Raw genomic sequence first — 21,354 nt, forward strand, 5'->3', positions numbered from 1 at the left:
TGGTAAACAACAGGCAAGTATTCAGAGATTTACATACCCTATTTTACATAATCCTCTCATGGAGAGATTTTCTCCATTTGACAGAAGAGGAAAACTAAGGCTCATAGAGATTAAGGAATTTTACTAGTATCACACAGCTATTAAGTGGCCAGGTCAGGATCCTTAAGTCTAAGTGGCTCCAAAGCTTACATTAGAAAAGGGAGAAAGGTTCATCACCTTCAGTTTGGGAGAGGATGCTGCATCTAATGAGATGCATCCATGGAGCAGATGAAAATATCCACCTTGCCTTTTCTGATGGCCTTGGGACTCCTCCTCTGTCTTCCATCACCCTGTCTCCTAGTGACACATCTCACCTTGTTTTGTTTCTATTATGACTTGCTCCATAACTCAGACTGCAGTCCTGCACCCTAGACTTCCATTCCAGCTCCTGTGGCATAAAGACTGCAGGTGCTTAGCTCCATACCTAGGTTACACCCATCCCCAGCCCATACAATTGGGAAACCCCACCCCATCCTACCTGAGCTGTGTGCACACATGTGTACATCAGTTTACGGCATCCCCAGATCTGCGCATATGCAAGGCCCCCAGCCATGCCCCACCCCCAGCTCTGGGCAAGTGCTGAATAGCACAGCCTGGCCACATCCACCCCCAACCTACACAGGTACAACACCCACCCACTGCCCTGAGCTCTGTGCATGTGCACAAAGGGAACCAAACCCTAGACCAGTGCACACCAGGGCCATAACCCCCAGACCCGAGCACACACACAGCCACATCCTCCCAGCCGCTGGAGGCTCAGGCTCACTGGTACCAGTGGAGCATCACCAACCTGCACCTATACCTGTGCTGCAACGCATCACCACAATTTGTATACTAGGGAGTAAATATATCTTTGAAAAAAGAAATCCTGTAATTCAGACTTGAAATAAATTTGCATATATGAAAACTAAAATTCTGACATTTAACAATTAAGCATTTTCTTTTCTCGAACTATTTTTCTCTTAAAGGTCATCTGCGAATATTTTTCTGTAGCAAATAAAACTCATTCAAAAATTTGAACACAAAACAATTCTCAGATTATTACTGGGAGATGGGGCCAAGATGGCAGCTTAGCGAGGTGTGGGATTTAGTTTGTCCTCCAGAGCAGCTAGTAAGTAGCCAGGAATAGCACAGAAAAACTGCTGGGGCCACATCAGTGACTGGATACACAGCGTACCCCAGTCTGGACAAGCTGGACCCATTGCTAGCCCACCCAGAACTGTGAGTTCCCCAAACCACAGCAGCCAGCGCCCCTCCCCAACAGGCTGGTTCCCAGAGGGGATAGGAAAGAGACTTTACCCACAACAGGGGCTGGGCTCTACCAAGCTCCAATTGTGGAATTAATTAACAAATTCTGACTACTAAAAATAGGCCCCCCGCTCAGCTGAACCTCAACTAAAAGCAGAGGTTGCAGGGCCAACAGAAAAAGAAAACAAAACAGAGGTTTCCTGGATCAAGTATTATAGCACATAATACTTGAAAGAATCTGAGCCCTGAAGGAATGGAGGGGAAATATAAGACCTGAAAATACACAAAACAACATACCAACTTATGCTCTTGATTGGCAAACCCAAAGAATGGGGGTCCTGCTCTGAAAAGGATTTTTCTTTTTCTTTTTAGTGGCTGTGTTTCTATGGCTTGACTACTCTTTAGATACAGTGGTAGGGATTCTCAGCCTCCAACTGCCAAGGCATAGGCAAAATTAAGCTTGTTTGAGTGTTTATCTGGAGCCTGTGCCTTTCCTGGGAGAGAGGTGGGGCCCAGCTCAAGTGGACTCCTTCCCTCAAGGAATTCAGACCCCAGGGTCTGGAAAAGTGAACCAACTGTAGCCACCCTACAACCTCTCCTCTGTCTCAACCATGCCCCCAGCTGGGAGAGTCTGCTGAAGTTAAAGGTGTCACATGGCCTTATGCTGGTGGGCCCGCAGGCAGAAAAGCACCACATACTGGGCAGGGTTGGAAAAACGCAGAGTCCACAGGCTTCATAGGAAAGCCCTTCAATCTGCAGGGTCACATCCTCAGGGAAAATTGACGCAGGTGACTCTTTCCTCCTGAGAGGAGGCTAGTTTGGTCTGGGAAAATCTGGCTACATCTATAATACCTAAGTAGACCCTTCTAAGTGTGTGTGTTGGTGGGGGGGAAGGTACCATACAGGCAGGGCAAGAAACAAGAAAAAAAGAAATGAAAACTTCTGATCTGTTAAACAAAACCTAAGCAAGAGGTCTAGAATAAGCTGAACTGAATGTCAAAGAACAGATAGACAACAAAGTCATCCAGCAAGAAAATCCTTGGTAAAAAACAGTGAAAACAATCTCCAGAGTAAACTAATTAAAGTAATTAAATGCCTAGACGCCAGCAAAAAGTAATGAATCATACTAGGAAAACTGAAGTCAAAGGAATACAACAACAATTCAAATGAGATACAGTAGTTGAAACAATTCAGAATGTTGAAGCAGACATAGAAAACCTCATAAAAATCAAATCAGTGAATTGAGGGAGGATATAAAGAAGACAAGCAATGAACAAAAAGAAGAAGTTGAAAGTCTGAAAAGAAATCACAGAACTTATGGGAATGAAAGGCACAGTGAAAGAGATGAAAAAAACAATGGAAAACTACAATGTTAGATTTCAGGAGGCAAAAGATAGGATTAGTGAACTGGAGGATGGACATCTGAAATCAAACAAACAAAAGAAAATATAGGGAAAAGAATGGAAAAATATGAGCAGGGACTCAGGGAACTGAATCACAACATGAAGCACATGAATATATGTGCTGTGGATGTCCCAGAAGGAGAAGAGAAGATAAAAGGAGGAGAAAAACTAATAGAGGAAATTATCACCAAAATTTCCCAATTTTTATGAAAGACTTAAAATTACAGATCCAAGAAATACAGCACACCCCAAACAGAACAGATCCAAGTAGATGTACTCCAAGACACTTACTAATCAGAACATCAGATGTCAAAGAGAAGAGAGAATCTTGAAAGTTTCCCATCACAAACAAGGGAAGCCCAATAAGACTATGTGTAGATTTCTCAGCAGAAACCATGGAGGCAAGAAGACAGTGGGATTATATATTTAAATTACTAAAAGAGAAAAACTGCTAACCAAGAATTCTATATCCAGCAAAACTGTCCTTCAAAAATGAGGGGGAAATTAAAACATTTCCAGGTAAAAACATCACTGAGAGAATCTGTGACCCAAGAAATACTAAAGGGAGCACTAGAGACAGATAGGAAAAGATAGGAGAGAGAGAGGTGTGGAGAAGAGAGAAGAAAGGAAGACTATAGGTAAAGAAGGAAAATTAGATATGACATATAAAATCAAAAAGACAAAATGGTAGAAGAAAGTACTACCCATACGGCAATGATGCTAAATGTTAATGGATTAACTTCCCAATCAAAAGACATAGACTAGCAGAATGGAATAAAAGCCAGGACCCATCTATATACTGTCTACAGGAAACACATCTTAGACTCAAGGATAAACATAGGTTGAAAGTGAAAGGTTGGGAAAAGATATTTCATGCAAATAACAATAAAAAAAGAGCAAGAGTAGCTATACTAACATCCAATAAATTAGACTTCAAATGCACAAAAGTCAAGAGACAAAGAAGGATACTATGTATTAATAAAAGGAACAATTCAACATGAAGACATAACAATTGTAAATATTTCTGCACCGAGCCAGAATGCTCCAAAATACATGAGGCAAACACGAAAAACACAGAAAAGAGAGCTAGACACATCTACCACGATAGTTGGAGACTTCAATTCCACACTCTCATCAGAGAAACCTCTAGCACATCTAGAACAAAGGATCAATAAAGAAACAGAGAATTTGAATAATGCAATATGTGAGCTAGACTTAACAGACATTTATAGAACATTACACACCACAACAGCAGGATAAACCTTTTTCTCAAGTGCTTATGGATCATTCTCAAGGATAGACCGTATGCTGGGTCACAAATCAAGTCTCAATGTATTTAAAAAGGCTAAAACCATACCAAATACTTTCCAGATCATAAAAGAATGAAGATGGAAATCAATAATAGGCAGAGTGCCAGAACATTCACAAATATATGGAGGCTCAACAACATACTCTTAAAAAACCCATGGGTCAAGGAAGAAATTCCTAGAGAAATCAGTAAATATCTTGAGGCAAATGAAAATGAAAACACAACATATCAAAATCTATGGGATGCAGCAAAGGCAGTGCTAAGAGGGAAATTTATTGCCCTAAATGCTTATATCAAAAAAGAAGAAACTTCAAAAATTGAGGAATTATTGTCCATTTAGAAGAACTAGAGAAAGAATAGCAGACTAACCCCAAAGCAAGCAAAAGGAGAGAAATAATGAAGATTAGAGCAGAAATAAATGAAATTGAGAACAGGAAAATAAGAGAGAAATCAACAAAACCAGAAGTTGGTTCTATGAGAAAATCAGTAAGACTGATGGACCCTAAGCAAGGTTGACAAAAAGAAGAGAGAGCATGCAAATAAATAAAATTAGAAATGGAGGGGGAGACATAACCACTGACTACCCAGAAATAAAGGAAATAATGAGAGGATACTATGAAAAACGTTATGCTAATAAATGCAACAATGTAGATGAAATGGACAATGGACAACTTCCTAGAAAGGCATAAACAACCAACATTGATTCGAGAAGAAATAGACGACCTCAACAAACCAATCACAAGTAAAGAAATTGAATCAGTCATTAAGAAGCTCCCCCAAAAGAAAAGCCCAGGACCAGATGGTTTCACATGTGAATTCTACCGAACATTCCAGAAAGAATTAGTACCAATCCTGCTCAAACTCTAAAAAAAAAATTGAAGAGGAGGGAAAGCTACCTAACGCATTCTACGAAGGCAACATCACCCTCGTACCAAAGCCAGACAAAGATATTACAAGAAAACTACAGACCAATCTCTCTAATGAATACAGATACAAAAATCCTCAACAAAACTTAAAAAAAAATTTTTTTAATTTATTTATTAATTAAAAAAGTAAGAAACAAAATAAAACAACATACATAATCAGTAATTCACAATATCATCACCTAGTTGCATATTCATCATTTCTTAGAACATATGCATTAATTCAGGAAAAGAAACAAAAAGACAATAGAAAAAGAAATAAAACGAACACAGGAAAGAAAAAAAAAAGATTATACCTATCATACCCCTTACCCCTTGCCTTCATTGATCACTAGCATTTCAAACTAACTTTATTTTAACATTTGTTCCCCGTATTATTTATTTTTATTCCATATGTTCTACTCGTCTTGTTGACAAGGTAGATAAAAGGAGCATCAGACACAAGGTTTTCACAATCACACAGTCACATTGTTACAGCTGTATCATTATTCAATCATCCTCAAGAAACATGGCTACTGGAACACAGCTCTACATTTTCAGGCAGTACCCTCCAGCCTCTCCACTACATCTTGAATAACAAGATGATATCTACTTGATGCATAAGAATAACCTCCAGGATACCCTCTCAACTCTGTTAGGAATCTCTCAGCCATTGACACTTTGTCTCATTTCCCTCTTCCCCCTTTTGGTCGAGAAGGTTTTCTCAATCACTTGATGCTAAGTCTCAGCTCATTCTAGGGTTTTTCTCAATCCCTTGATGTTGAGTCTCCGCTCATTCCAAGATCTCTGTCCCACGTTGCCAGGAAGGTCCACACACCTGGGAGTCATGTCCCACGTAGAGAGGCGTAGGGTGGTGAGACTGCTCGTTGTGTTGGCTGGAGAGAGGGGCCACATCTGAGCAACAAAAGAGGTTCTCTTGGGGGTGACTCTTAGGCCTGAATTTTAAGTAGAGTTGGCCTAAATTTTAAGTAGACTTGTTCAACAAAATTCTTGAAAATCGAATCCAGCAGCACATTAAAAGAATTATACATCATGACCAAGTAGGATTCATCCCAGATATTCAAGGATGGTTAGGTAACATAAGAAAATCAATTAATGTAATACACCATATCAACAAATCAAAGCAGAAAAACCACATGATCATCTCCATTGATGCAGAAAAGGCATTTGACAAAATTCAACATCCTTTCTTGCTGAAAATACTTCAAAGGGTAGGAATAGAAGGGAACTTCCTCAACATGATAAAGGGAATATATGAAAAGCCCACAGCTAACATCATCCTCAATGTGGAAAAACTGAAAACTTTCTACCTAAGATCAGGAACAAGACAAGGACGTCCACTATCACTATTGTTATTCAACATTGTGTTGTAAGTTCTAGCCAGAGCAATCAGACAAGAAAAAGAAATACAACGCATCAAAATTGGAAAGGAAGAAGTAAAACTCTCACTGTTTGCAGATTATAAGATACTATATGTTGAAAACCCAAAAAAATCCACAGCAAAAGTACTAGAGCAAATAAATGAGTACAGCAAAATTGCAGGGTACAAGAGCAACATGTAAAACTCTGTAGTGTTTCTATACACTAGTAATGAACAATCTGAGGGGGAAATCAAGAAAAAAATTCCATTTACAATTGCAACCAAAAGAATAAAATATTTATGAATAAGTTTAATTAATGAGACAAAAGACATAAACAAAAAAACTACAAGATATTGTTAAAAGAAATCACAGAGGACCTAAATAAATGGAAGGGCAAACTGTATTCATGCACTGGAAGACTAAATGTAGTTAAGATGTCAATTCTCCCTAAATTGATTTACAGATTCAATGCAATACCAATTAAAATCCCAAAAACTTTCTCTTCAAAAATAGAAAAACCAATAGCCAAATTTATCTGGAAGGGCAGGGTGCCCCAAATAGCTAAAAGTATCCTGAGAAAGAAAAATAAAGTTGGAGGTCTCATACTACCTAACTTTAAGGCATATTATGAAGCTACAGTGGTCAAAACAGCATGGTACTGGCATAAAGACAGATATACTGACCAATGGAATCAAATATGAGTGTTCAGATATAGACCTTCTCATCAATGGACGACTGATCTTTGATAAGGCAGTCAAGCCTACTCACCTGGGAAAGAACAATCTCTTTAATAAGTGGTGCCTAGAGAACTGGATATCCACAAGAATGAAAGAGGATACATATCTCACACCCTATACAAAAAATAACTCAAAATGGATCAAAGACCTAAAAATTAGATCTAAGACCATTAAACTGTTAGAAGAAAATGTAGGGAAATATCTTATAAATCTTATACAAGGAGGGAGTTTCTTAGACCTTACACCAAAAGCACGAACATTGAAGAAAGAAGTAAATAAATGGGAACTCCTCAAAATTAAACCTCTGTGCATCAAAGAACTTTGTCAAGAAAGTAAAAAGACAGCTGACAGATAGGAGACAATATTTGGAAACGATATCTCACATATGGATCTAGAATCCAGAATATATAAAGAGACTGTTCAACTCAACAACAAAAAGACAGACAACCCAATTACAAAATGGGCAAAAGACATGAATAGACACTTCTCAGAACAGGAAATACAAATGGCCAAAAGGGACATGAAAAGATGCTCAACTTCCCTGGCTATTAGGGAAATGCAAATCAAAACCACAATAAGATATCATCTCACACACACCAGAATGGCCATTATCAAAAAACACAGAAAACAACAAGTGCTGGAGAGGATGTAGAGAAAGAGGCACATTTATCTACTGTTGGTGGGAATGTCAAATGGTACAACCGCTGTGGAAGGCAGTTTGGCAGTTCATCAGGAAGCTGAGTATAGAATTGCTGTATGACCCAGCAGTACCACTGCTAGGTGTCTACTCAGAGGACATGAGGGCAAAGACACAACCGACATTTGCACACCAATGTTTATAGCAGCATTATTTACAACTGCCAAGAGATGGAAACAGCCTAAATGTCCATTAACAGACGAGTGGCTAAACAAGCTGTGGTATACACATATGATGAAATACTATGAGCTGTAAGACAGAATAAAGTTATGAAGTATGTGACAGCATGGATAGACCTAAGCTGAGTGAGAGTAGCCAGAAACAAAAGAACAAATACTGTATGGTCTCACTCATATGACATTAGTGAATGAACTTGGAGAATTTCAGTTGGTAACAGAGACCATCAGGAGATAGCAATAGGGTAGATATTGGGTCACTGGAGCTCAAGGGATAGAGACTGTGCAACAGGACTGATTGTAAATTCTGAAATGGACAGCACAATACTACCTAATTGTAATATAACGTTAGAACACTGAATAAAGCTGAATATGAGGATGATAGAGGGAAAGGCCTGGGGGCACAAATGAAATCAGAAGGAAAGATAAACAATACAGATGGAGATTGTATAATCTAGGAATGCCTAGAGTGTATAATGATAGTGACTGAATATACAAATTCAAAAATGTTTTTGCATGAGGAAGAACAAAGGAATTTCAATACTGCAGGGTGTTGAAAATAAGATGGTAATCCATATTTTAAAACTTTATGTGTGAGAAGAAAGCAAAAAATGTTCATTTGGTATAAAATTTATATTTTGACTAGTGCATTTCCTAATATAACTTATGTGGACAGCTTAATTGAACACCATAGTACATGGAACCTTGAGTAGGGTATGAGATTTTGTAGGTTTGCCCAGAGTAATGCCCCGATAAATCCCAGAGTGATTTGAAGAGTGAATAAAAAGGTATTTGAAAAGTCCCCTTGGGGGAATGGTGAGAAAGGGGGAAAATCCAACCTCCTCAAGTAGAAAATTCTTGATATTCCCACAAGCAGTGGGGACAGCCAAAGCAATAGGGTGAGCCCCCAGTGTTGGGGTTTGTTCATATGAAACTTAACCTCACAAAGGATAGCTCAAGCCTGCTTAAAATTAGGCCTAAGAGTCACCGCCAAGAGAACCTCCTTTGTTGCTCAGATATGGCCTCTCTCTCTCAGCCAACAACACGACAAGGAAACTCACTGCCCTACCCCTCTCTACGTGGGACGTGACTCCCAGGGTTATGGACCTTCCTGGCAACGTGGGACAGAAATCCTAGAATGAGCTAGGACTCAACATCAAGGGATTGAGAAAATCTTCTCAACCAAAAGGCAGAAGAGCAAAATGAGACAAAAATAAAGTTTCAGTGGCTGAGAGATTCCAGAGTTGAGAGGTTATCCTGGAGGTTATTCTTACGCATTAAATAGGTATCACATTGTCAGTTAAGGTGTAATGGAGAGGATGCCTGAAAATGTAGAGCTGTGTTCCAGTAGCCATGTTTCTTGAAAATGATTGTATAGTGATACAGCTTTCGCAATGTGACTATGAGATTGTGAAAACCTTGTGTCTGATGCTCCTTTTATCTACCTTATTGACAGACGAGTAAAACATATGGATTAAAAATAAATAAATAATAGGGGGAACAAATGTTAAAATAAATCTAGTAGATTGAAATGCTAGTGATCAACGAAAGGGAGGGTTAAGCGGTATGCTATGTATGAATTTTCTTCTGTTTTCTTTTTGTTTCTGTTTCTGAATTGATGCAAATGTTCTAAGAAATGATCATGATGATGAATATACAACTATGTGATGATATTGTCGGTTACTGATTATATATCAAGAATGGAATGATCATATGGTAAGAATGTTTGTGTTTGTATGTTGCTGTGTTCAATAAAAAAACAAACAGTTCTCAAACATACTACGCACAGTGAGCAAACACATGTTCTAGTCCGTTCCAACTTAGAAGTCTGCTTGGTCAGTAACCTGAAAAATAAAAATTAAATTATACCACTACTAAAAATCTCTGGTATCTAAGTAACTCCTTTCTCAGACTTATGCACTTCCAAAAGATGGACTGACAGAAGGAAGGAAAGAAAAGTGAAAACTGAACAAAATTATATTCTAAGCCACCAGCAACTCAGCTCTAAAATTTTAAATCTGTTGACATAACGATTAAGAGAGACTCAAGAACACCATGAGAGGGCAGCTCTACCTTTTGAATGATTTTTTTGTCTTTGGGAAATCTGAGGCATGGTGATGGGGCCAAGAGTAAAAGAAAAAAAAAAAAAAAAAAACCCCCATAAATTCAAGATTAAATTTATATTTAATTAATTAAATCATAAATTCAAGCTACAATGCAAAAGCAATGCAGAAAATGTTTGAGTAAAAATACTCAGAAGTGGATGTATCTTTTCTGCCTTATCCTATTTTTAGATGAATAAAAATGAGGCTAAGACCAACCTTCGAAGATTTCATTTTAATTGTTAATATGTTACCCATTTTATAGTGAGAAAATCATGCAACTTAAGTATAATCAGTGTGAAACACATCAAATGAAGTTAACTTTCAAAAAGCATGTTTAAAGGGCACTGTCACTCAAATATTTATTTCACTAGTGGATTCACACTGCTTTTGATTCTTAAAGTTCACACTAAATCTTAGAGCTATTTTTAAAAATATAAATTTTCTTGAATATTGCAAAAGTTCCAGTGGGATATAGATATTATCCTGCAACAAATAATTTACCAAGCAAAAGCTATAAAACCTATCTTCAAATAATAAATACATTTCATTACGTTTTTTACCTTAAGACATAAATCTAATGCAAATAACAGTATTCGCAAAACAAAGTAAAAACATATGCCAAACATCAAAATATAACAATATTTCAGACTGACATAGGATTCATGGAATTAAGATTATTTTCAAACAGTATGGCTTTATTTCCAAAATGCACATTACTTTTCAGAAATGTTCACTCCTCATTTATTTAGCTATTACATTTGCTTTTATCTTTTTATTAAAGGATTTTCTTGCTTTTCTCTCAACACTGAACATACAACTGTATTTTGCTCCATCATAAATCAAAGAACAATGAAAAAGTAGAAATTTCACTGTAATTCCTTTACAATAATAGTTAAATATTTAAATTCATAAATTAAGAATATTTTCCTAAGTGGAAGAGAACAATAACTATTTACTTCTCTTATTACCTCTTATATAATTATGAAGTACAAAAAAGGCTTCTTTATATAAGAATAAATTCTAGCTCAGTCTACCAAATGGCTTGTCAAAGACAATCAGTAAAACCATGTTAAACTTTTAAACTACCTGGATTTATATATATTAGGGCTAGCAATAACTAATCATGCATCCTTCAAATTCCTTCACCAATGTTCATTAAATGCTAATTATTTTACATTAATTACTTTTAATAAATTATTTGGTCATGTTTTAGTGGGATTTTAGGGAAGTGTTTATAGCACTCTCCTAACATTCTCCCAATATTTGCTCTCTCCTTCTTCCAAAGTAACAAGAATTTTAGCCAGCCATAAGGCTACCTTGCTGAACATTTTCCAGCCTCATTTTAACTTAACATGCAAATTAATATACACTAAGCCAGAAATTCTAAAAAATTTTGGCCTCATGATACTATCAAACTCCTAGAAGAAAACAAAGAAGCATCTTCAGGAGCTTGTTAGGCTTTACACCCAAAGCACAAACTTTAACAAAAGAAAAAAAGATAAATGGGACCTCATCAAAATTAAAAACTTTTGTGCCTCAAAGGACTCGTGCTGGTTTGAAAGGACGTATGTACCCTAGGAAAGCCATGTTTTAATCCTAATCCCATTCTGTAAAGGCAACCGTTTCTTCTAATCCCTATTCAGTACTGTATGTTTGAAACTGTAATTAGATAACCTCCCTGGAGATGTGACTTATGGAGTCACATCTTGATGTGATCTTGGTGATCAAGAGTGGTTGTTAAAATGGATTAGGTGGAGACATGTCTCCATCCATTCAGGTGGGTCTTGAGTAGTTTATCGGAATCCTATAAAGAGAGGAAACATTTTGAAGAAAAGAAGAGATTGAGAGAGAAGAGAATGCTGCAGCACCACAAAGCCAAGAGTCCACCAGCCAGCAACCTTTGGAGATGAAGAAGGAAAACACCTCCTGGGATGCTTCATGAAACAGGAAGCCAGGAAAGAAAGCTAGCAGATGGTGCTGTGTTTGCCATGTGCCCTTCCAGCTGAGAGAGAAGCCCTGACTATGTTCACCAGGTGCCTCCTCACTTGAGAGAGAAATCCTGAACTTCACTGGCCTTCTTGAACCAAGGTATCTTTCCCTACATGCCTCTGATTGGACATTTCTATTGACTTGTTTTAATTGGGACATTTTCTCAGCCTTAGAACTGTAAACTAGCAACTTATTAAATTTCTCTTTTTAAAAGCCATTTCATTTCTGGTATATTACATTCTGGCAGCTAGCAAACTAGAACAGGACTCATCCTGAAAACTAAACAACAATTTATACGATGGAGAAAATATTTGGAAGTGACATACCTGAGCATTTGAATTATCAAATTTCCAGAATATAAAAAGAAATTCTTTTACTCAATAACAAAATAACAACCCAATTTAAAAATGGGCAAGGACTTAATAGACATTTCTCCAAAGAAGATAAACAGATGACCAAAAACTCATGAAAAGATGCTTATCATTATTCATAGGGGTAATGCCATCAAAACTACAATGACATACCATTTCACACCCACTAGAATGACTACCGTTAAAAAAAAAACAGAAAATTGCAAGTGTCGGAGAGGATGTGGAGAAAAAGGAACACTCGTTTCATTGCTGGTGGGAATGTAAAATGATGCAGTGCTGTGGAAGATAAAGTTAAGCATAGCATTACAATACCACCCAGAATTATTCCCAATTGCCAAACGATAGAAGTAACCCGTGTCCATCAACTAATGAATGGATATACAAAATATAGACTATAGCACAATGAAATATCATTCAGCTGTAAAAAAAAAAAAAAAGAATGAAGCTCTGATAAATGTGATAACCTGGATGAATCCTGAAGACAGCATGCTGAGTGAAATAAGCCAGACACAGGACAAATACTGTATGATATCACTGATAGGAAATAACTAGAATAAGCAAACTCATAGAGTCAGAATCTAGAATACAGGTGACCAGGGGACAGGGACCAGGGTGTGGACAGGGAATAGGAAGTTGTGGCTTAAAATGTTCCTAATTAGAACAATGGAAATGTTTTGGTTATGGAGGTGGTGATAGTAGCAAAACATTGTGAATATAATTAACAGTCCTGAAAAAATATATATATATATAAAGATGTAATTATGATTTAAGGGATGATTGTGATTACTGAATCAATATATAGAAATTACTCTTTGCTTTCTAGTATATTGGAGTAGATAGAGGGAAATTCATGAACTCTCTAATTGTAATCCAACTGCCTTGATCTCTGATAATGACTGTATAGCCTTGATCTTCTGCCCCTGTGATGTAAAAACCTTGTGACTAACTTTCATTTGTTCCCAGTTTTATGCAGTTCTTCAAACCTAAGCGTCTCGTAATCATTAAAGATTATACCCTAACGTTTATTAATGACAGGTACTGACTAGGTCAGCCCAGAACTAACCCACCCCAAGTTCAAAGTTATCTTGATAACCAAGACTGGATCCACCTAAAATGGGACCACCTGACATGCACAGTAACTTAGACTTTAATCTACAAGTCACCTATACCTCATTATAATACTAAAAAATCATGCCCATCATCATATTAAGGCTGCTATTTTATTACGTACATTCTATGACTTAAGCATGGAAAAAGTCTGCACATGCTCAATAATTAGATCACATCTAATCATCTGGGGCCACTGGCTAATTATCCTAAACGCTTCCCATCTTTTTCTCTAAGAAAGCTATCAGAATTACTGCAGTTCAGAGAGATCAATTTTGGGCCAACAGGCCATCTGATCTCCTGTTACATGCCTAGTAATAACCATTTTCTCTCTTTGAAACCCTGGTATCTCAGGAATTGGTCATTTGAGCACATCAGGCAAAATAATCCACCTACTTTGTCAAGTAACAAAGCTGGTTAGAAAGGGAAATTGCATATATGGTACTAGAATAAAAATTTTAAAAACAACCCATGGAACTACACAACACAAACAGTGAACCCAAAGTAAAAACCATGGACTATATTTAATAGAACAATTACAAAACTGTGCTTTCAACAATTATAACAAATGTACCACCCTAATGCAAGGTGTTAATAATAGGATGGTATATTGGAATCCTGTACTTTATGCGTGAATTATAAACCCACAATTTCTCTAATAAAAAAAATCAATAGAGAACTGATAGAAACTATGGAAATGACAGGAAAGGATATTAAAATAACTATTGTAACTATTATATAAGTGCAAAAAGTTAATTAGTATCATATAAAATATAACAATAATCCAAATCAAACTATAATGTCTAAAATGAAAAATCCATTGCATGAGTTAGTGGCAAATTCAACATTTCAGAATAAAAGACACATGAACTTAAAGATACCGCAATAAGAACTATCCAAAATGAAATGCGGAAATGACAATTAAGGAAAAAATAATTAACAGCAGTAAGCTGTGGAATAAATTCAAGGAGATAAACACATATGTAATTCATGTTCCAAAAGACAGGAAAGGGGGAAGAGAGAGAAAAACTGTTTTAAAATATAATGACAAAACTTTTTCCTATTATACCCAAGAAGCTTCAACAAGCCACAGGTAAAAGTAACCTGAAGGAAAAATACATCAAGACACATCATAATCAAATTGCCTAAAACCCGTTATAAAAAGAAAATATAAAAAAGAAGCCAGATTAAAAAAGACAGGTTACATACAGAAAAACAGATAGGAATGACTATTGAATTCTCTTCAGAAAAAAAGTAAGTCATAATACAATAAAAGGTACTGGGCGGGCCACGGTGGCTCGGCAGGCAAGATTACTTGCCTGCCATGCCAGAGGACCCGGGTTCAATTCCCGGTGCCTGCCCATGTAAATAATAATAATGATAATAATAATAATAATAATACAATGGGTACCATGTTATTTACATTTCTTGAAAAGATCAGTGAATGGGAAGTTAATGCTTAAATTGTACACTTTTTCTATTTGGGATGATAGAAAAATTTTGGTAACAGATGGTGGTGATGGTAGCACAACATGGTGAACATAATTAATAGGACTGAATTATATACTTGAATGTGGTTTAAAGGGGAAATTTTAGGCTATACATATGTTAGCCTAAAAATGTTCTTTCATGAATTGTAATAACTGTACCACACTAATACAAGGCTCATAATAGGGTGGTGTGCCGGGTTGAATCTGTGGTGGACCCCAGAAAAGTCACGTCTTTTAATCCTCATTTAATATTGCTGGACGGGAGCTTTTTGATTGTTCCCACAGAGATGTGACCCACCCAATTGTGGTGGCAACTTTTGATTAGATAGCTTCCAGAGAGTTGTGACTCTCCCCATTCCAGATAGCTCTTCATCAGTTTACTGGAATCCTTTAAAAGATGAAGCATTTTGGAGAGAGCTCAAGAGCCACGAGATACACAAGAGCCCAAGCAGAGACCTTTGTAGATGAAGAAGAAAAACGCCCCTGGGGGAGCTTCATGAAACAAGAAGCCTGGAGAGAAAGGTAGCAGATGTCATCATGTCTGCCATGTGCCTTTCCAGTTAAGAGACAAACTTCATTAGCCTTTCTTCAGTGAAGGTAACCATTTGATGCCTTAATTTGGAGATTATTATAGACTTGCTTTAAAATTGGGACATTTTCAAAGCCTTAGAACTGTATATTTGCAACTTAATAAATTCCCCCTTTTAAAGATGTTCTGTTTCTGGTATATATCGCATTCTGGCAGCTAGCAAACTAGAACAGGTGGTAATATGGGAACTTTGAATTTTAGGTATGCTTTTTCTATAAACCTTTCTTTAAAAAAAATAAAAAGATAACTGAATGGGGAGTTAATCCTTAATGAGTACAGAGGTTCTTTCTGGGATGATTTGGGAAAAATTCTGGTTATGAATGGTGGTGATATTAACAGTCCTGTGAATGTAATTAATGCCACTTAACTCCATTACTTGAAAGTGGTAAAAATGGGAAATTTTATGTTTTATATATGTTACCACAATGATTTTTAAATGGACTATTTATTTAAACAAAAGGAATAACAAAGTAATGCTGAGTTCAGATCACATATAAAAGTATATGACAAAAAAAGCACAAAGGTCAAGAGGTTTTTATACTACGTTGGGAAGTGACAGATCACTTAACCATAGGCTGTAATAAGTTAAAGGATCTACACCACACACCCTACAGAAACCACTAAAATAACAAAAACAAAGAATTATAGTTTATATGGTGCTAAGAAACCAACAAAGGAAATAAAATGGAATGAGGAAAATGTAAATGGTCTGAAACTCTGCATCAAAAGGCAAAGTTTGACTGACTATATAAAAAAGCAGGCTCAATACATGTTGCCTACAAAAAAACACCCTTTAAATATTAAGACAGAAATAGGCTAAAAGTAAAAGAATAGGAAAAAGTATCTTGTTCTAATACTTATCTCAATAGAAAACTAGAGTGGCTACATGAACATCAGATAAAAAAGATTTCAAAGAAAAAAATACTGCCAGGAATAAAAGTCATTTCATAATGATTAAATCATCAAGAGTACATAGTGATCCTAAATATATATTCTAATAAAAGCTTCAAAATACAGGAAGCAAAACTGACAGAACCATAGAAAAAATAAGCAAATTCACAATTACAATCAGAGATTTCAATACCCTTCTCTTGATAACTGATAGAACAAGTACTTAGAAGAGAATAAGAGTATAGAACATTCGAATAATACTATCAACCATGTTAACCTAATTGAAATTTACAGAGCGCCCCACCCAACAACAGAAAACACACTATTCTCAAGCTTGCAGGGAATATGTACCAAGATAAATCATATTCTCTCTTGTAAAAAAAGGGTAATAAATTTCGGAGATTCAGATCATGCAGAGTGTTTTCTAAGCACAACAAAATTAAATAAAACCAATATCCCCTCCCCGAAATATGTGGAAACTAAATAACATACTTGTAAATGAACCCGTGGGTCAAAGAACTCAAAAGGAAAATTAGAATGTATTTTGAACTGAATTAAAATGAAAATACAACATAATGAATTAGTGGAATGTCACAAAAGGAGTACTTAAGGATAAATTTATAGCACTAAATGCTCATATTAGAAAAGAAAAAATGTCTCAAATCAATTACCTCAGATTCCGACTTAAGACATAAAACAAAGACTAACAGAAACTCAAAGTACAAAGCAATCAGGAAACAATAAAGATCAAAGCAGAAATCAAAGAAATAGCTAATATGGATATCCCTTTTCAGTTTTGGTATATTGAAGGAGCTAGAGGAAAATACCTGATCCTGTTGAATTATAATCCAATAGCCTTGATTCTTGAAGATGATTCAATAACTATACAGCCTTTAAGGTATGACCACATGATTGTGAAAACCTTGTAAGTAATACTTCCTTTATTCAGTGTATGGACAGATGAGTAAGAAATTAAAGACAAAAAATTAATAAATAATTGGGAAGATGGGGGGAATGGGTTATTTTGAGTGTTCTTTTTTTAACTTTTATTTTTAATTTTATTCTTTTTTTTGGAGTAACGAAAATGTCAAAACTCAATTGTGGTGATGAATGCACAGCTATATGATGACACTGTGGACCACAGATTATACACTTTGGATGATTATATAGCATGTGAATATATGATATATATCAATAAAATAGCATTAAAAAATAGATGAGAAAAAAAAAAGAAAAATCAATGAAACCAAAAGCTGGTCACTGACAAGAGCATCAAAAAATATGAAACGGGGATAAATCTGGCACACGATGTGAAAGATAACTATACTGAAAACTACAAAGCACTCCTGAAAGAAATTAAAGACCTAAATAAAGAAAAGATATACTGTCTTCAAGGGTAAGGAGACTCAATATTGCTAATACATCAGTTCTCCCCAAACTGATCTAGAAAGTCAAGACAATCCTAAGCGAAATCTGAGCAGGCTATTTTGCAGAACTTGTCAAACTGCTTCTAAATTCATCTGAAAATGCAAACAATCTCAAATAGCCCATATTTTGAAAAGGAAGAACTAAGTTAGGAGGGCAGCACTACCTGATTTCAAGATTTATAAGCTACAGTAACCAAGGGAGGGTAGTATTGGCACAAAGATAGACAAGTAGATCAAAGGAACAAAAGAAATCCAACAAGACACTTACCACATACATGACTTTTAATAAGGGGCAAAGACAATTCAGTAGAGAAATGATCATCTTATCAACAACTGGTGGTGGAAAACCTGGACATCCGTATGAGAGAAAAAGAGAGCAAACTAATCTATACCTTATATAAATACAAAAAATTAACTCAAAATGGTTCATAAAACTAAATGTAAACTCTAAAATGACTAAACTTCTATAATAAAGCATAGGAGAAAACTGTGCTAAGGTTGGGTCAGGCAAATATTTCTTAGATACAACCATAAAGGTATAATTCAAAAGTGAATCAATTAACAAAATAGACAACATCTAAGTTAAAAAATGTTGTTTCGAAGATACTATTAAGAAGATGAAAAGATATGCCATAGGCTGGAAGAAAATGTTTACAATTCAAAGAGCTGATAAAAGAAGACTTGAATCAATACACAAAGAACTTCCAAAACTCAATAATAAGAAAACAAACATCATAATTTTAAAAAAACTTCACCAATTAAGATATGCTGGAGGCAAAATAAATAAATGAAAACCTGCTCAATGTTATTAACTATCAAGACATGCATACTGAAATCACAAGATATCACTACAGCCCTATGAGAATGACTAAAATGTAAAAAGAATAACCATACCAAGTATTACTGAGGATGTAGAGGAACTAGAACCCTCATAATAGTGCTTGAGGGAGTATAAATGACACAACCACTTTGGGAAACAGGTTTGCTGGCAGTTTCCTAAAAAGGTAAACATATTATCTACCACATGATTCAGCCATTTCATACCTAGGTATTTAGCCAGAAAAGAAAGCATATGGCCATAAAAAACTTACATACAATTGCTCATAGCAACTTCATGTGAGATAGCCAAAAACTGGAAACAGCCCAAATACCCAAATATTAAATGGAGAAACAAATTGTGGTATATAATATGTATGTAATGAAATACTACTCAACAATAAAAATATGCATATATGATTAATACACACACTACAACATAAATGAATCTCAAAATAATTCCACTGAATAGAAAAAGCTAAACCTGTCCCTCACCCCCCAAAAAGAAATCAGAAAGTATAGGGTTTCATTTCTGTAAAATTCTGAAAAAGGAAACTAATCTGTAGCACAGAAAGGAGTTCAGTGGTTGCCGGGGATGGGGGTGGGGGCCGGGAGTAGGAGGAAGGGCTACAAAGGGACATCAGCAAACATTTGGATGTGATGGATATGTTCATTATTTTGACTGAACTGACAGTTTCACATGTATAATAGGTCAAAACATCAAATCGTACGCACTAAATACCACAAGGATGTTGTATGTTGATTATGCTTCAATGAAACTATTTTTTAAGATTATAGGTGGCCTTAAAAAGAAATGTAGGTGTAGATTAGGTAGAAACTAAACAGGAGTGGATGGAGAGTGTGAATACATAGACTGTATTTGTAAAATACTTCGAAATTCTTGGCTTTTAAGAAAATTAGATAAAAAAGTGAGCAGTAACAGAAGACCTGAGACTGTTTGGAGAGTCCAAATGACATTTAAATGGTAAGGAATGGAAGGGTTAAAGTTCAGGTCAGAGAATAAATAATAATTAAAAGACCCTGAGAAAGAAGGAGGGAGTAAAATCTAGAAGACAGGTGACAGCATTGGTTTTTGATGAGAAAGAGGACACGTCCTCTGTTACAGTAAATACCAGCAGATAAACACAGAAAGGGATAAAATGAAAAGACAGGATATAAATTCAGCCAAAGAAATATGAGGATAACAGATCTATTATCTCTATGATATATGACCGAAGATCATTTGCTAGAAATGTGTGATGATAAATGTGAGGATTTCAAAGGACTGAAGGGTGTAAACAAAGTATAAAATAGTAACTTCAAAGACCTGAAAAATGAACTTTCCACAGAAGCATATTCATAAGATAACTGAGCTCAGTTCAAATTGATCATCAATTAAATTAAACTCTATTAAATTTCCCTTTAAACACTGTTCCATTTTTGGTATATTGCATTCCGCCAGCTTAACAAACTAGTACAAGAGCAAAGACACTTCAGGTAGTTGTTAAACTGTTTAATAATGAAAATGAACTCTATACTGGATGAGAAAGGAGGAGGAAATGAGTGAGAAAAAATAAAAGTCAATAAATTAGAGCTCTGGGTGAGGCAGAACTCTTATAATATAGGCATGTAGGCTAGGAAAATAAGAATACAGTTGGAGAATGAAGTCTAAACTAATATATTGAAATTATACCTTTTCTGGTGATAACATCTAGGTATGACCATGCTGATGGGGAGTAAAGATCTCAGCTTCTTAAGTCTTAAAAGACTTGTTTACTCACTTTAAATTACTACCTACTAACACTGCTATAAAATTTGCCAGTCTAGTCGATCCAGTTCAGTCCTTGTCAAATTCAGCAAGTCTCAATATTCCAACTTCCCTCTATATTTTCTATAAAGTAAGAAATCCTGGAGTTAGCCTTGGCTCTTCAAGTCCATATTACACAATAAACACCTATTACTGATTACCTTATCCTCTAACTCTAATGCCTCACTCTTTAACTTTTTACTATATACTGGTAAAATCACCATAGTATATTTCTTGAGATATTCTCTTCTCAATCAGATTACAAATTTTGAGTTCAGATTGGGGGGAGGTTGGGCAAGATGGCAGCTTAGTCAGGTGTAGAATTTAGTTCATCTTCCAGAGTAGCTAGTAAATACCCAGGATCAGTACAGAACAACTGCTGGGGCTCCATCAGTAACCACACACACAACTGAGACCCCACACACAACTGTTTTTTTCTGAAAGCCACAGAGGCCAGTGCCCCAACCCCATAGGAGTGCAAGCTTGTTCCTAGAGGGGCAAATAAACAGATTATACAAGCAGCAAGGGCTTAGCTCAACCAAGCTCCACTTGTGGAGTTAATCAGCCAATTCTGACTACTAAAAATAGGCCCCCAGCACAGATAAACCTGCAATAAGCACTAAAGGAACTAGGAGTTTTTGCCCTTGCAGAGAAGGAGCAGGGCTGACAGGGAAAAAAAAAAAAGCCAGAGGCTTTTTGAGTCAAGACAGCACAAAATACTGGAAAAGGGCTGGACCTCAACCAAAGTGGAACTTTTGATATATTTTTTCAATTATGGGGTTTACTTTTCTAAATATGGGTTAACTGATTACTTGGGATGGCCTTAAAAGAAAATTTTTTCAATGTGAACCTTAAAGGATCAGGGAAGT

At 36.0% G+C, this 21,354-nt stretch overlaps 1 protein-coding gene across 5 annotated transcripts in view; it reads right to left on the reverse strand.

The window, feature by feature from the left end:
• LOC143673721 (cytosolic carboxypeptidase 1-like) overlaps positions 1 to 21,354 on the reverse strand; it is a 111,866-nt gene that overhangs the window by 46,388 nt on the left and 44,124 nt on the right. Inside the window, exon 1 of one of the 5 annotated variants that reach the window (XM_077148598.1) lies at positions 217 to 428. The exons of the other annotated variants lie outside the window; for them this stretch is intronic. Within the exon in view, the coding sequence (XP_077004713.1) occupies positions 217 to 325 (109 nt within the window). The 5' untranslated portion in view covers positions 326 to 428. Of the gene's footprint in view, positions 1 to 216; positions 429 to 21,354 lie in introns of those variants that run through there. 5 annotated transcript variants of the gene reach the window in all.

The sequence above is a fragment of the Tamandua tetradactyla genome, chromosome 2 (genome assembly GCF_023851605.1).
Source record: "Tamandua tetradactyla isolate mTamTet1 chromosome 2, mTamTet1.pri, whole genome shotgun sequence".
Taxonomy (NCBI): domain Eukaryota; kingdom Metazoa; phylum Chordata; class Mammalia; order Pilosa; family Myrmecophagidae; genus Tamandua; species Tamandua tetradactyla.